Genomic DNA, 13903 nt, shown 5'->3' with positions numbered 1-13903 from the left:
CTCTCCCGTTGCGGAGCACAGGCTCCGGACGCGCAGGCTCAGCGGCCATGGCTCACGGGCCCAGCCGCTCCGCGGCATGTGGGATCCTCCCGGACCGGGGCGCGAACCCGGTTCCCCTGCATCGGCAGGCGGACGCGCAACCACTGCGCCACCAGGGAAGCCCAAGCTCTTACCTTTTTCCATCTGAACAATGAGGTGCTTGGATTGGGTGCTCTTTAAATGTTAGTCCGGTGCCAACATTCAAGAATAAAGCTGTTTATCTTGATGGTAACTCGTGGTCTCTTCAGGAACATTTTTGAGTTCCTGGATACTTTAACTTCAGGTGGGGATCTTAATAACAACCAGCACATTAAGAAAGCATTGGGGGCTTCCCTGGTGGCGCAGTGGTTGAGAGTCCGCCTGCCGATGCAGGGGACACGGGTTCGAGCCCTGGTCCGGGAGGATCCCACATGCCACGGAGCGGCTAGGCCCGTGCGCCACAGCTACTGAAGCCCACGCTCCGTAACAAGAGAAGCCACCACAATGAGAAGCCCGCGCACCGCAAAGAAGAGTGGCCCCTGCTCGCCGCAACTAGAGAAAGCCCGCGCACAGCAACCGACCGACCCAATGCAACCAAAAATAAATAATAAATTAATAATTTTTAAAAAAAGCATTGGTTCTCTGAGAATTGAAAGTTAAAAGGTTTCCGCTGGCTAGATTGGAAAAAGGTACAATAACTTTTCCCTCCTCAAGATTTACAACGCCGAGGACCCCGTTCTTAGACCAACTCATGACACCCCATTTATCCACCTTAGTAAGTACCTTTCAAGAATGCTTGCCTCTACCAGTTGCTCTACAGTACCTACCAGCCTCTGGAAATGACACGGGAAAAACCACAGGCAGACCTGGTAACAACAAGAACAACGACAATTTCTGCGTTCCCTCGGCATGCCAGCCAGTGTCCTGGATACCTATCACTGTCTCTGTCATTCATGCCATTCATTCAGGAAGTACTTATTGAGGACACTATTCTAGAGGCTGGTGATACAACAGTAACAAAACAGACAAGAATACCCCCCTGCCACTGGAGCTTCTGTCTCACCCTTCTGCCACGGAGGGCTGGCCATCCCCACTGGAAAAATGATCAAACGAATCTGCCTTCTGTTGCCAGGTGCTTATCCATTCTTCCATCTTCCAGACTAATACAATTTGGACCAGCAATGTACCCAGTTAAAACTACTGACCTATCCCCCAGTCTCTGGCAGTTAGAGGTGGTCGAATGTGTGTGTGTGTGTGTGTGTGTGTGTGTGTGTGTGTGTGAGAGAGAGAGAGAGAGAGAGAGAGAGAGAGAGAGAGAGGTGTGTAAAATGAAATCATGAGATATAGGTCACTGGGAAAGATTTCTACTCCCCCAAAATGAAAAAGGCCTCAGGAGGAGGTGGTTTTGCTCTCATTACCAGCAGGAAGAGAGAGAGAAATGGAATAATGTGTGTGTAAAATGAAATCATGAGATATAGGTCACTGGGAAAGATTTCTACTCCCCCAAAATGAAAAAGGCCTCAGGAGGAGGTGGTTTTGCTCTCATTACCAGCAGGAAGCATGCTTGGCAGTGGACTAACCATCTTGAGGCCATGAAGCCAAACACCACAAGTTAAGTACTAGGAAGGAAAAAGCTGGAAGGAGCCAGTAAGCAGCTGTCTCAGTCCTGGACTATTGAGTTATGGATTTCTTGTTATGTGAGAGAAAAAGTCCTCTTTTGGTTAAGTCCTTTTGGTGAAGTTCCTATTCCAGGCAGGCAAGGGCAATCCTCACGGATCCAAGTGACCTGCCCCAGCCACGGAGGTAGCGGTGAGAGAGCCAGCGTTAGGGCACAGATGGGTCTCCCTCCAAAGACCGAGTTCTTGCTGGGCTCTCGTGCACCCTGAGGTTCTGCAGCCTGCTAACGACTTCTCCTTCTGGCTTCCTAGCAATTGGGAAAATGTTCAGGGACTCACAGGACTCTTACACTCACAAGGTTTCTTTCTTTCTTTTTATTTCTGGTCTTTATGTGTATTCTGTGCAATATCTGACTTTTCACAGCTCCATTCAAATCTGACTGCACAGCTCAGCCACTGAGCCCAAGGAGCGAGCTCCACATCCGAGAACTTCACTTCCTCCTCAGAGAACTGCACTATAGAACCTGTTATTAAGCCACCCTGGTTTTCTTTTTATCATAAGAAATAAGTCCTAGGAGTGCTGGGACCCAACTTGATCTCTCTCAGGAGATGGAGGTCCAACCTTCAAATTGTATCCTGGTGACTTCATTCTGCTGATTTTTCCTTTCCCGTGTGGATTTGTGTATACTTGCCCTTGAACCCCTCACTTTTTTTCTATCATGTTTTCTAAAGCTGACAGCTTTCCTGTTACTGCCAATATTCGGAACAAAATGCCCTGACCTTTCACTGTTGTGTCTGGGTCTCCCCGCTGCTGGCCTCACACGTTCCAGTGAGCAGGTGTGAAGCTCCTACCCTGCCCTCGCTGGTCAGGATGAACGAGGCCAAGCCAATCTGTGTCCTGTGTAAAACACTACACACACACACACACACGTGTGTACAATAAAGCAATACTAGAACAGTGATTCAGGTGAGCTACGTTGTGGCATCTCCCACATGGCATCATCGTCAGTGACTAATCTCTTTTCACAAAATCACCGCTAAAGGCACAGATTCCTGCTTCAGGGACATACAAGAGACACTGCTTTAGGAGAACAAAGGACTGCCACAGAACAACAGTGCATCACCCACTCCACCTTCAAAGAACAGAAAGCTCTAAATCGTCTTTGCCTCCAAGGATAAACTCACCCTGAGGAAAAAGCATGTGAGAAACTGTAATTTCTGTACCTTAAGCTTCTTTCTGTTCTGGTTCTCTCCACGGTGTGTGTGTGAGGTAAGCAGGTAAAGTAGACTTAAACATATTCATAACTCAGTCTTTTTAAAATACTTTGAAACATTGTAACATTGTTGCAAAGGCATAGAGGAGGACACAAGCCCTGTTTTAATTCTCTATCACTATGTAACAAACCACCCTAAAATTTAGTGCCTTATAACAACAACCATTTTGATTTTCTCTCATGATTCGGTGGGTTGGCTGGTATCACCTCAGTGGTTCTGCTCTGCTTGATGTTTACTGGCTGCAGTCATTTGGGGCTTAACTGGCTGAAAGGTCTGAGATGGCTCATTCCCTAGTCTGGTACCTTGGAAGGGACAGCTAGAAGGTTGGCTCAGCTCGTAGGCTGGGACAGAGGCACCACTCTCTCACTAGGTGGTCTCAGGTCTAATCTCTTTCCATGTGATATTCCAGCAGGGTAGCTGGATTTCTTAAATGGCAGGCTCCCCAAATCAAAAAAGTAGAAATGTCCGGCTTTCTTAAGGCTTAGGCCCAGTCACTGGCACAGTGTTTCTTCTACTACATTGTACTATTTGGTGAGTGTCAGGGCCAGTCCAGAGTCATTATGGGACTAGACTACATGGCAGCATGAATACCAGGAGGCAGGGTCCATTGAGGGCCGTCTACTGCGATTGCTGTTCACTTTGTCAAACGTGGAGATGATACTCGATATCTCAAGTCAACCTCCGTAAGAGAAAACATGTCACCATATTAGATAGATGAATCATCAAGATGCACACATATTGGGAACACCTAGAAACCACACATGTCCGTGAACCTGATTTGTTTGAAAAACATGATCAGGACCTCTAAAAAAATTCACGTTATTCAATTGTTACATACATAAGAAATCAAAGTTTGATAATGGATGGGTACATTTAATATTATCAGGATAATAAGTTAGTAATACCATGTGTTGGATACTAAGGGTGGGCACTGGCTATCATTATTTATACATGATTTTATTTAATCTTCATAAACGCTCTGTGGGGTAGGTATTATTGCCTCAGATTTCAAGATGAGGAACTGAAGTTCAGTGAGGCTTTGTAACTTGCCTAAGATCACACATTTAACAACCGATGAGCCAGGATGCAAACTAAATCAACCTGAGACTGAAGCCTGTGTGTTCTTAAACTCTACACTGTCATCTTATTTGTTTTGTCCTTTCTCACTATTCTATTGTTACAAAATGATCTTCAGTTTAAGTGGAAACAAGAGCCACTTCTCACACTTCCATCCCTAAAGACTTAGAACACATTTCCTATCTAGGCAGTCTGCCTAAATCAAGATTTTAAAATCCAGTTTCTATCTTGGCATGATAGTCTAGACACTTCCCCAGAGCTCTCAGACATATGCCTCTGTGCTTAAACTTGAGCCTCCACCAAACCCCAAGGTTTTTATTGAGTAAAATTCTCCCCCTGGCTGATCTAGGTATCAGGAAAGTTTCCCCATTGGCACTAGAACTTTGAATCACAAACTCATTCGTGCCATCTAAGGACAAAAAAATGGGACACCTGTGCTTTTCATTTTGTGGCAACATAATTTTGGCAATCTTACCCCAAATCAGTTTACCTTATGAAATGTAAGATGAAAGATTTAGTGATGGAAATTGCCAGTGAACTCCATTGATACGGCTACCCTGTATGGGTCATGGATATACCTCCTTGTCACTATGCTCCAGCCACATTGAATTGCTCTCCTTTATAAGAGCTTCCCACACTCTCCTGTCTTGAGGCCTCTGTGCCATTTGTCATTTGGGAAGTCTTTTGCTCAAATCCCCACGTTTTTAAATCTTTCAAGTCCAAGTTCAAAAGTCACCTTCCAAATCAAGTTTTTCTTCATCATCTGCATTGAAGTAATTAATCTCTTCTCTGTGAATCTGTATTAGTTAGCTATTGCTACAGAAAAAAAAAAAAATCCCCCCTCCAAAAAAAACTTAAAGGCTTAAAACAGCACTGTTTATTTGCTCACGATTCTCCAGGTTGATAATTTGAGTAGGGCACAGCTGGGATGGCTTGTCTCCATGTGGTGTTAAAGGGGTTTTATTGATACATTTGTAGCCTGTAGCATGAGGCCAGCTGGCTGAAGAAGGCCTTACTCGCGTGTCCAAGGCCTTGACTGTGTTGTTTGGGATGACTGGGTAGTTTGAGCCTTCTCTCTCCCTGAGCAGAGACTGGCTGTCACAAGGCTCTTGTAGAACATCATTTTGCCACATTTTATTGGTCAAAGCAAGCCATGAGGCTAGACCAGATATAAAGGGTAGGGAAATTAAAATATGCCTCCAACTTTTTCAAATATGGCCTTACTGGCTTAACTTTTTCTATAAATTTTCTACAGTCTTCCTCAATATTGCAATTTATAATTAGAAACTTGAAATTGTGAGCATCTTCGATTGCATTTTCTCTACAAGCCATAATAATTTAAATGTTTTAGATTAATTTTTGCTTATAGGAAAGTTGCAAAAATAGCACCAATAGTTTCCAAATATCCCTCACTCGTCTTCCCCAGTGGTAGCATCTTACATCACCATAGTACAATTGTCAGCAAAAGGAAATGAACTTGCTGTAATACTATTAACTAAACTGAACAGCTTGCTTGGATTTTGACACTAATGTTCTTTTACTGTTCTAGAATCTACTCAGGCTCCCACTTGCATTTGTTACTCCTCCTTAGTCTTCTGCAGTCTTTAAGAGTTCCTCAGTCTTACCTTGTCTTTAATGACCTTGGCATTTTAGAACAGTGTTGGTCAGTTATTTTGTTGAGTGTCCCTCACTTGAGTTTGCTGCTGTCTAAGGTTTTCTCATGACTGGACACAAGAGCACATATTTTGGACAAAAGAGCCACAGGTATGATGTTGTGTCCCCCTCAGTGCATTGTATCACAAGGCTCATGATGTGAATGTGTGTTATTTCCTGATACTGCTGATCCTGATCACTCACTTGGTTAAGGTAGTCTTTGCCTGGTTTCTCACTGAAAAGTTACCATCTTTCCCTTTGAGGTTAATACTTACTTAGGAGACACTTTGAAACTATGAAAATAAATTTCTCCTCAAACTTTCATCCACTAAATCTAGCATCAATCAGTGGATTTTTCTGTAAAAATTATTACTATATTGTTTACCTAATGGTAATTTTCTATTTTCTTCTTTCTGTCTATATTTATTCATTGAAATTTACTGTAAGGAAGAGCTTTCCTTTCTCCTCATTTATTTATATCCTTATGGACTCTTTTATTCTATGGGCTAAAATCCAATACTAGCATTATTTATTTGGCTGCTCAAATATATAAACCATAATACTTTTAATCATGAAAATACTCTCCTCCTAGGACAGAGACACCTAATAAGCTCAGAGAAAATTCTACTAAATGGAAGATATTAAAATTCTGATTATATATCTCTCTATATTAAGATGTATAAATATTTGAGCTTAAATATTTTCAAAGCTATTGTCTTCTTGCCTCCATTTTGATTTTTCCTTTCTTTCTTTTTACAAGATAAAGCTCATCAAATAAGTTTTTTCTATTTATGATTTTTGAGTATTTTTCCAAATATAGATATTGTAAAATCTGGTACAGGATATAACTTTATCCTATTAAACAGGAGCTCTGTCTAAAGCTTCTTTTCATAAGTCAAGTCTTCCAAAATACAATTTAAAAATTTCAAAATTAAATCTTTTATACACTATGAACTCTCATTGTTTAATTATTTTTTAGCTAATTCCTTGTATTCATAGGGATAAATTTCTGTGTCTTCCCATCTTCAGTTTTGTTTTCAATAACTGCAATTATAAAGACTAAAAAGCTGAAGTTACTTTTCTGTTTGTTGAATATCTTAACTAAAGACTTCTGGCTGATTTTGAGCAAAATGCAATTTCTAAAAGCTGATTAGTGACCAACACCAAAAAAAGTGTGCATATCCTCTAAATACTATATACAGTTCACTCTAATTTTTGTATATGTAAAACTATGTGTGAATTTTGACTATATTTGAATTAATAGACTATCACGGCGTTATTACATATGCACCACAATCAATCCCAAGCACGTTTCTGCTCCATAGATTTCTTACTTTAGTAAAAGCATTCTTTTACTGTGATGCTCCACCAAAATATGTATTCATATTATAATTTGCATTCATAAATTTAATTTTTAAAGTTATAGTAGCATTTACCATACAGTCAGAAAATTCACCTTTGACACAATAAACTTCCAAAAGCTTTTCTTTGATTCTGTGAATTGGATTAAACATTTTGAATCAGAATTGGAATTAACTGATTTTCTGTTTAATTCATCTGCTCACACTATTATAAAACTGTCATAATTTAACTTTGCAAAATCTTCTGCTAATGGTGTCAACTCATTAATAGCCATTGCTCACAGGCCCAAGGAAACTTGGAATTAAAAATGAGAGAAATTAACTTAGGATAACTGTCATTTGACACAAGTGAAGCCATGCTGCATGGAGTGATATGTACTTGGGCTTAAAGGTATAGGTCAGATTTCAACAAGTAGGTTCAGTTTGGGAAGAAGGTTCCAAGTGGAAGTAGCAGCATGAACAAAAGCATGGACAGCAAATGCCAAATGCCAAGTACAATTGGTCCTCCATATCCACAAGTTTCCCATCCACGGATTCAACCAACCTCAGATAGAAAATATTCAGAAAAAAAAATCCAGAAAGTTCCAAAAAGCAAAACTTGAATTTTCAGGCACCAGCAACTATTTATATAGCATTTACATTGTGTTAGGTATTATAAGTAATCTATAGATGATTTAAAGTATACGGGAGGTTTGCATAGATTATATGCAAATACCGCACCATTTTATATAAGGGACTTGAGTATCCGAGGATTTTGGTATCCAGGAAGGTCCTAGAACCAATCCCTGTGGATACAGAGGGACTACTGTATGTTTTAAAATAATGAGCATGGGGGCTTCCCTGGTGGCGCAGTGGTTGCGCGTCCGCCTGCCGATGCAGGGGAACCGGGTTCGCGACCCGGTCTGGGAGGATCCCACATGTCGCGGAGCGGCTGGGCCCGTGAGCCACGGCCGCTGAGCCTTCGCGTCCGGAGCCTAGCCTGCGCGGCCGGAGCCTGGGCCCCGCAACGGGAGAGGCCACAACGGAGGGAGGCCCGCATACCACAAAAAACAAAAAAAAAAAAAACAAAAAAAATAACGAGCATGATTTTTTAAGAATAATGACTAACTTTTGATGTAGATGTTGCTACTTCTTCCGCAGATTTCTGTCTTCTGATTGTCTTATGGGTCAATGACAGCATTAATGACCCCCTTGTGAATGGTATTTTGTGTGTTATATGTTGACCATCAACTTTCTTGAGAAATAAAAAATCTATACTTAATTTTTATTCAATGTGCATATGTTAAACCCTTACTTTTGAAAGGGTTTATTGCAAAATAAGATAAGCATAACCAGACAATAAAAAGGTGATAGATTTATATCATACAATAAATAACCCAACTACTGTAGCAACAGCATCCACATACTCTGTAGCAGGACAGTTCAGTCTCCACTTCTCACACATATTTCACTTGCACTTAATCTTTAATTCCCTACATGTCCCACTAAACCCATTGACTGTCACCCTTGTGGCTTCCTGCCTCCCACTGGTCATGGCATGGGCCACCCAGCATGGGTCATGACATAACTAGCTGCTGTACTGTGGAGAGCAGGATTTGTAGCATCAAATACATCTCCCACCACCATCAAAACAGGAAGCAGCTAGCTGTTGCTAGCTGATCATGCCCAAAGTCAACATTTATCAGCCAGTACCCTGTATGCTGTACTTCTAAGGAAGATGTAAGTACTGTTGAGACTAGAAAGGTCGGGAAAGGAGAGATGGGCTCTCTTTCAGAGGTTACCATGTGAGAACTCGGGCAAATGCACCTGCCTCTTAAACTCTGCTAAGAGAGGCCATGTCAGAAATTGAAGTACGATATAGAGGTCTTACCAAATCTCTTGTGATGCAACTATTAATAATGATCCTCCTTTAAAAAGGAGAAAATCCAGGACAAATGCTAAACTGGACTGAATGCTTGAATAAGCTAAAACCAGAATGTTCTAGGCAAATCAGGATACGTGACTCCTTAAACCTGGAATTGCTTTTGACTCCAGCAAATACAACCAACCCCTACGTTTTGTTTGTGCTCTTTTCCACATTTCTCTTGAATCTGACCCCGTTTTCTATTCTCACTTTATCCACCGTAGCCTAGATGCTTGTTACCACATGGCTAAATTATCTATAATAACATATTTACTCATTTTCTCCTTCCATCCATTCTCTTCATACCTACCATAATTTCCTTTCTCCAAAAACTTTTGTGTCTCATTACATCCTTGCTGAAAAATTACCTGCAGAGTAATTTCCAAACTTGGATTCCAAGTATGGTCTGTCCCTATTCTATACTTACGGATTCATTTCTCACTCCTCCCTTACATGAGTCCTTTACTCCAGCTTGACTTGGTCACTCACCATTTCCTAAACGCTTGGCACTTCCTGTCCATGGTTTTGTTCATGCTGTTACCTCTACTTAGTCTTCCCAATCTGGACCTCACTTGCTGAAATCTGACCTATACTTTAAGCCCAAGTAACATCTTTAAGAATTCTTCTCTGATTCCCCATCTAGAAATAGTCTCTTTATCCCCTGAAGTTCTGCAGTAGTGTAGAAAATACTTTGATGATATATTACACAAGTGTCTTCAATTCAAGGGGCTATTTGCAAACTTTTGGAGGAAACGTGATCTCGTTCATCTTTTAATCCCTAATAATGTCACACAACACCTTAATTACTGCACATGCTGCTGCTTGATAACTATTCATTGAGTGAATAAATAAATGAATGACCAATGAATCCACACTAAAGTGATAATGAAGAGTCCTTCCTTTAGAAATTAGTTTTGCAATTTTTTGGAAACTATATAAGTCAGCTTGGGCTATCATAACAAAATAACATAGATTGAGTGGCTTAAGCAACGGACATTTATTTCTCACAGTTCTGGAGACTGGGAAGTCCAAGATCAAGGTGCCAGCAGATTCAGTTCCTGGTGAGGACTTCCTTCCTGGCTTGCAGACAGCTGCCTTCCTGAGTCCTTACATGGTGGAGAGGGAACTCTGGTATCTCTTTCTCTCCTTATAAGGACACTAATTCCATCATGGATCAACCTCCTCATGACTTCTTCTAAATATAAAGTACCTCCCTAAGGTCTCACCTCCCAATACCATCATGTCAGGTGTTAGAGCTTTAACATATGAATTTGAGGGGAACACAAACATTTAGTACATAATCACAAGAAATGACTGAATTTAAACCTGTCAGTGGGAGAATCTTTTTGAGTGGGCTGGCCTTTGGGCATGTAAAATACTACAAATAGCCAGGTTGTTTCACCTTTGTATAAGATCAGCTTTGCTTATTAAACTTTGGGTCTTCCTTAAATATGAAACAAAATCAATTTCATGCCATTTTTATACTCTGATTCCCATTAACAAACAAAGACATAATGAGGATGAATAAAGATATAAGGTGTAAATGTGTGTTTGTGTCTCTGTGTGCGTCTCAAAGAAAGGATCCATATCAAACTGATAACAGTGGTTACTTAAGGGGATGTTAGTCACGTTGGAGGGGTGAATTATGCTGTGTACTCCAGAACTGTTTTAATATTTTGTAATGAGCATATATTGAGTATTATGTGTGAAACAGAAAAATGATTACAACACATTTTAAAGAATTCTTAGCCTCCATGGCACTGTGTCTGTGATATCTTGGTTGCGGCAGCTGCCTTCAAGTTCACAACACAGTATTCCCTTTGAAGCTCCCAAGAATCATCGCACATACTGCTGCTTAATAGCTATTCACTGGGTGAATAAATAAATAAATGGCCAATGAATGGAGAAAATGGAGAGAACAAAAATTTGACCCAACACTTTTCCAGTAATTTCTTTACATTTTTTTCAAAATCTTATCAGAGTGAGAAAATAATCTATGACTGTCTAGAAACATATTTGGAAAGCAAATAATACAGAGAAAAAAGCAAAATCATGGAAAAAGTAGTTAAGTGTTTGAATGATCGTATAAACTTTCCATGCAAAAAAATTACAATCCAAAAATCAATGGATTCCTAATCATAAGATGAATAAGAGACATTGTGACTAAAATCAGTAAAGCTATTAAAGTATTTAAATGTTTAATTCTTTAAGAATCAAGTAAGTGTTAGCCATAAAAGCAAATGAGAGAACATCTAGAAGGCAAAGAGGTTGAAAGATTGGAAATTAAAAAGCAAATGGTGTGCTTAGTGCTACTGAGGGACTTCAGCAAATGGATATAAACTCATCTGAAAATAAATGCAGAGTTTGTATAATTACAATGAGCCTGAAGATGGGTTTAGCATTTATATATCTCCTGGGAAGCTTGGTGAGTCAGAAACATAAAACCAAAGCAATGGGAGGCCATTAAAATATTATTTCCTGTCGTATTGGAGAACTCGAGAAGAGAATAAACATACCGATTACTTGCATGGCCGGTTCCACGTCTGTCGTGGCCTCTTCCAACAATGACAGCAGCTTGGCTGATATCTGATGCACCGATTCAATGTTGCTAAACAAGCTATCCACGTCCAGCTGATCAATCTGAAGAAACACAAACACTGAGCACCAGCTGATGGAGAGAGATGCACAGTATTTAGGATGTTTTCTCCTGCTAAACCGTAAGCGTTTTATATGCCAGCCCATGCTGTTTCCATCAGCCGTTTCTGTAAACATTCTTATTTGGGATTTCCAGAGGAAATGTGCAGTTTTTCATGCAAGAAGTTGGATGGTGCATCTGTTGTTACCTCCCTCTTTTTCTTTATTTTGACTAAGTTTTAATGAGTTGAGTGTACATCTACATATTCCTGTAAGAACCACAGTGTGAAGAAGATCTGGGCTCCCTAATCGGTATTTTATTAACTGCCCTCTATGAGGGTATGTACTAGTACATATGCATTTAGAACGCCTTACTGCTTATACAGCAGAAGTCAGAACTTACTCTATCTAAGTGACTATTTTCAAAGCTGTTTTAAAACCACAGATGTTCTCAAAGTGATGACAAGTAGATTTGCTGAGTTGTTTCCTGCTTTTTTTTTCTGAAAGAAATGTGAATGGAAATCTTCACCAAACGTATTCTACTAATTAAAGATACATCATATTTGATAACTTGATGCATACCCTCAAAAACCAGTGTAATCATTCCTAGATCTTATAGCTGGTGTTTATAATAATTTATTCATTCACCCATCCTTTCACTAAATAATTCCTGAAGTCCTTCTATGTACCAAGAATTGTAGTAGAGACCAAACTCTGTCACAGGCATTGGATGATTCGTAGAGGGTTGGCCAACGATCCTAAGCCATCCAAGAAGAGTATGATGAGCTATGTGCCCAGATTTTGCTGGATCTTACTCAAAATCTTTCTCCTGAGTTTAAGTCAGATCTCCTTTCATAATCAAACAGTGTCTAGTGGGTCGTGAACAGCTTGGTCCAGGCTCCACTGGGTTGCCACAAGGAATAGGAGCAGGTGCCTTTTATTCATGACTTATTGTGCATGAGGTCATAGGTGGATAACCAAGTCATCAATAATCGTCATGGAGAAGCTTCAGAGATGAAAAGCAGAGTTACTGGTTCAAAACGAGGTTGGCAAAATTAGGGGTGAGAGAGAGACAAGGAGTTCAGCTAAAGATCAGAAAAAAGGAGCCAAGAAATTAAGGGAAGTTGGGCATAAGGTATATAGGATAAGAGACAGACCTGGAAGAATTCTGGAGTTGAAGGCCAACAACTGCAGCTTCTTTTTTTAGGCTCTCAGCTAGGTCTATTTAGGAGTGGGGGAGTGTCGTGGTCCGAATGCGGGTTGGAAAAGAATTTCCACACATAAGGCAAAATGTAAAGAAGATAGAATTTATTCGAGGGAAGGGTCTCTGCTGGAACAGCGGGCCGACTTCCTAGTAGTCTGGGAGAGTCCAGCCCGAACATGTGCTATTGATCACTTTTTATAGCCAGAAAACAAAAGAATGGTCCGAGGTGAAAATTTCGACTGATTGGTCGAAGCACATATACTTTCCTTCTATAGCGTTGGAGTGGGACAGGACATATGCATTTCCTTATTTGGGACAGGTCCCAGTCGCCCAGGTGGGCGCAGGCATTTTGTAACCATCGCAATATGGTGAGGAGGGCGATTAAGAGTCCGGTAGGGGGTGTGACGCTGAAACTTTTTCAGGCAGGGTCGTCCTTTGTCCTTGAAGCACCATTGTCCTTGGAGCACCACAGGGCGGAGGCAGGCTGCTAGTTATTTTTTTATCCCGTCCTTTTTTGACATTGACCCCATTCTTGACGTTGTTCCCCATACTGGACACGGCTATTATTTTGATCGGGGTGTTCTGTTATTCAACATGGAAGCAATACGTCACATTGTACCTTGTTTAAAATGTTGTGACTGTGTCAGTTGTTTCTTATGCAATATAGTCCGGCTGGATATATGTCCTTCAACCATCTTGGGAAATTCCTCACCTTCCTGTCATCAGTCTGGTTCTCAAGAAAACTCCGAGCCTCATTTGTGATCAAATTCTGTGTGATTGTATGTAGTGGGTTTATTTATAGGACTACACAACTTTTTTGTTCAGTTTTTTAAATGTATTCTGAAATTATATATTCATACTTCATTAGTAATAATGAAATCATTATTAGCTCTTAGGGTCTTTAAACCAGTATCTCACAAAATGTTTCTTTGTTAAGCACTCATTCTAACAGGATAGTGCACACATGGCTCTTCTGCCTAAAATCTATGGATTTTCAAGACTTCTAGTTTCTGTATTAGTAAGTATGTTTAGTATTATAGATACAAAATATCTAAAAGGCAGATATAGGGAGGGTGGGAGGGAGGGTGACACAAGAGGGAAGAGATATGGGAACATATGTATATGTATAACTGATTCACTTTGTTGTAAAGGAGAAACTAAC

At 40.5% G+C, this 13903-nt stretch overlaps 1 protein-coding gene across 1 annotated transcript in view; it reads right to left on the bottom strand.

Moving 5' to 3' along the window:
* ARHGEF38 (Rho guanine nucleotide exchange factor 38) overlaps window positions 1–13903 on the bottom strand; it is a 148877-nt gene that overhangs the window by 59794 nt on the left and 75180 nt on the right. Inside the window, exon 3 of the mRNA XM_024119403.1 lies at window positions 11420–11543. Within this exon, the coding sequence (XP_023975171.1) occupies window positions 11420–11543 (124 nt within the window). The remainder of the gene's footprint in view (window positions 1–11419; window positions 11544–13903) is intronic.

The sequence above is a fragment of the Physeter macrocephalus genome, chromosome 7 (assembly GCF_002837175.3).
Source record: "Physeter macrocephalus isolate SW-GA chromosome 7, ASM283717v5, whole genome shotgun sequence".
Classification (NCBI taxonomy): Eukaryota; Metazoa; Chordata; class Mammalia; order Artiodactyla; family Physeteridae; genus Physeter; species Physeter macrocephalus.
The sequence above is the reverse complement of the archived record's forward strand: the minus strand, read 5'-3'. Positions and strand labels throughout refer to the sequence as shown.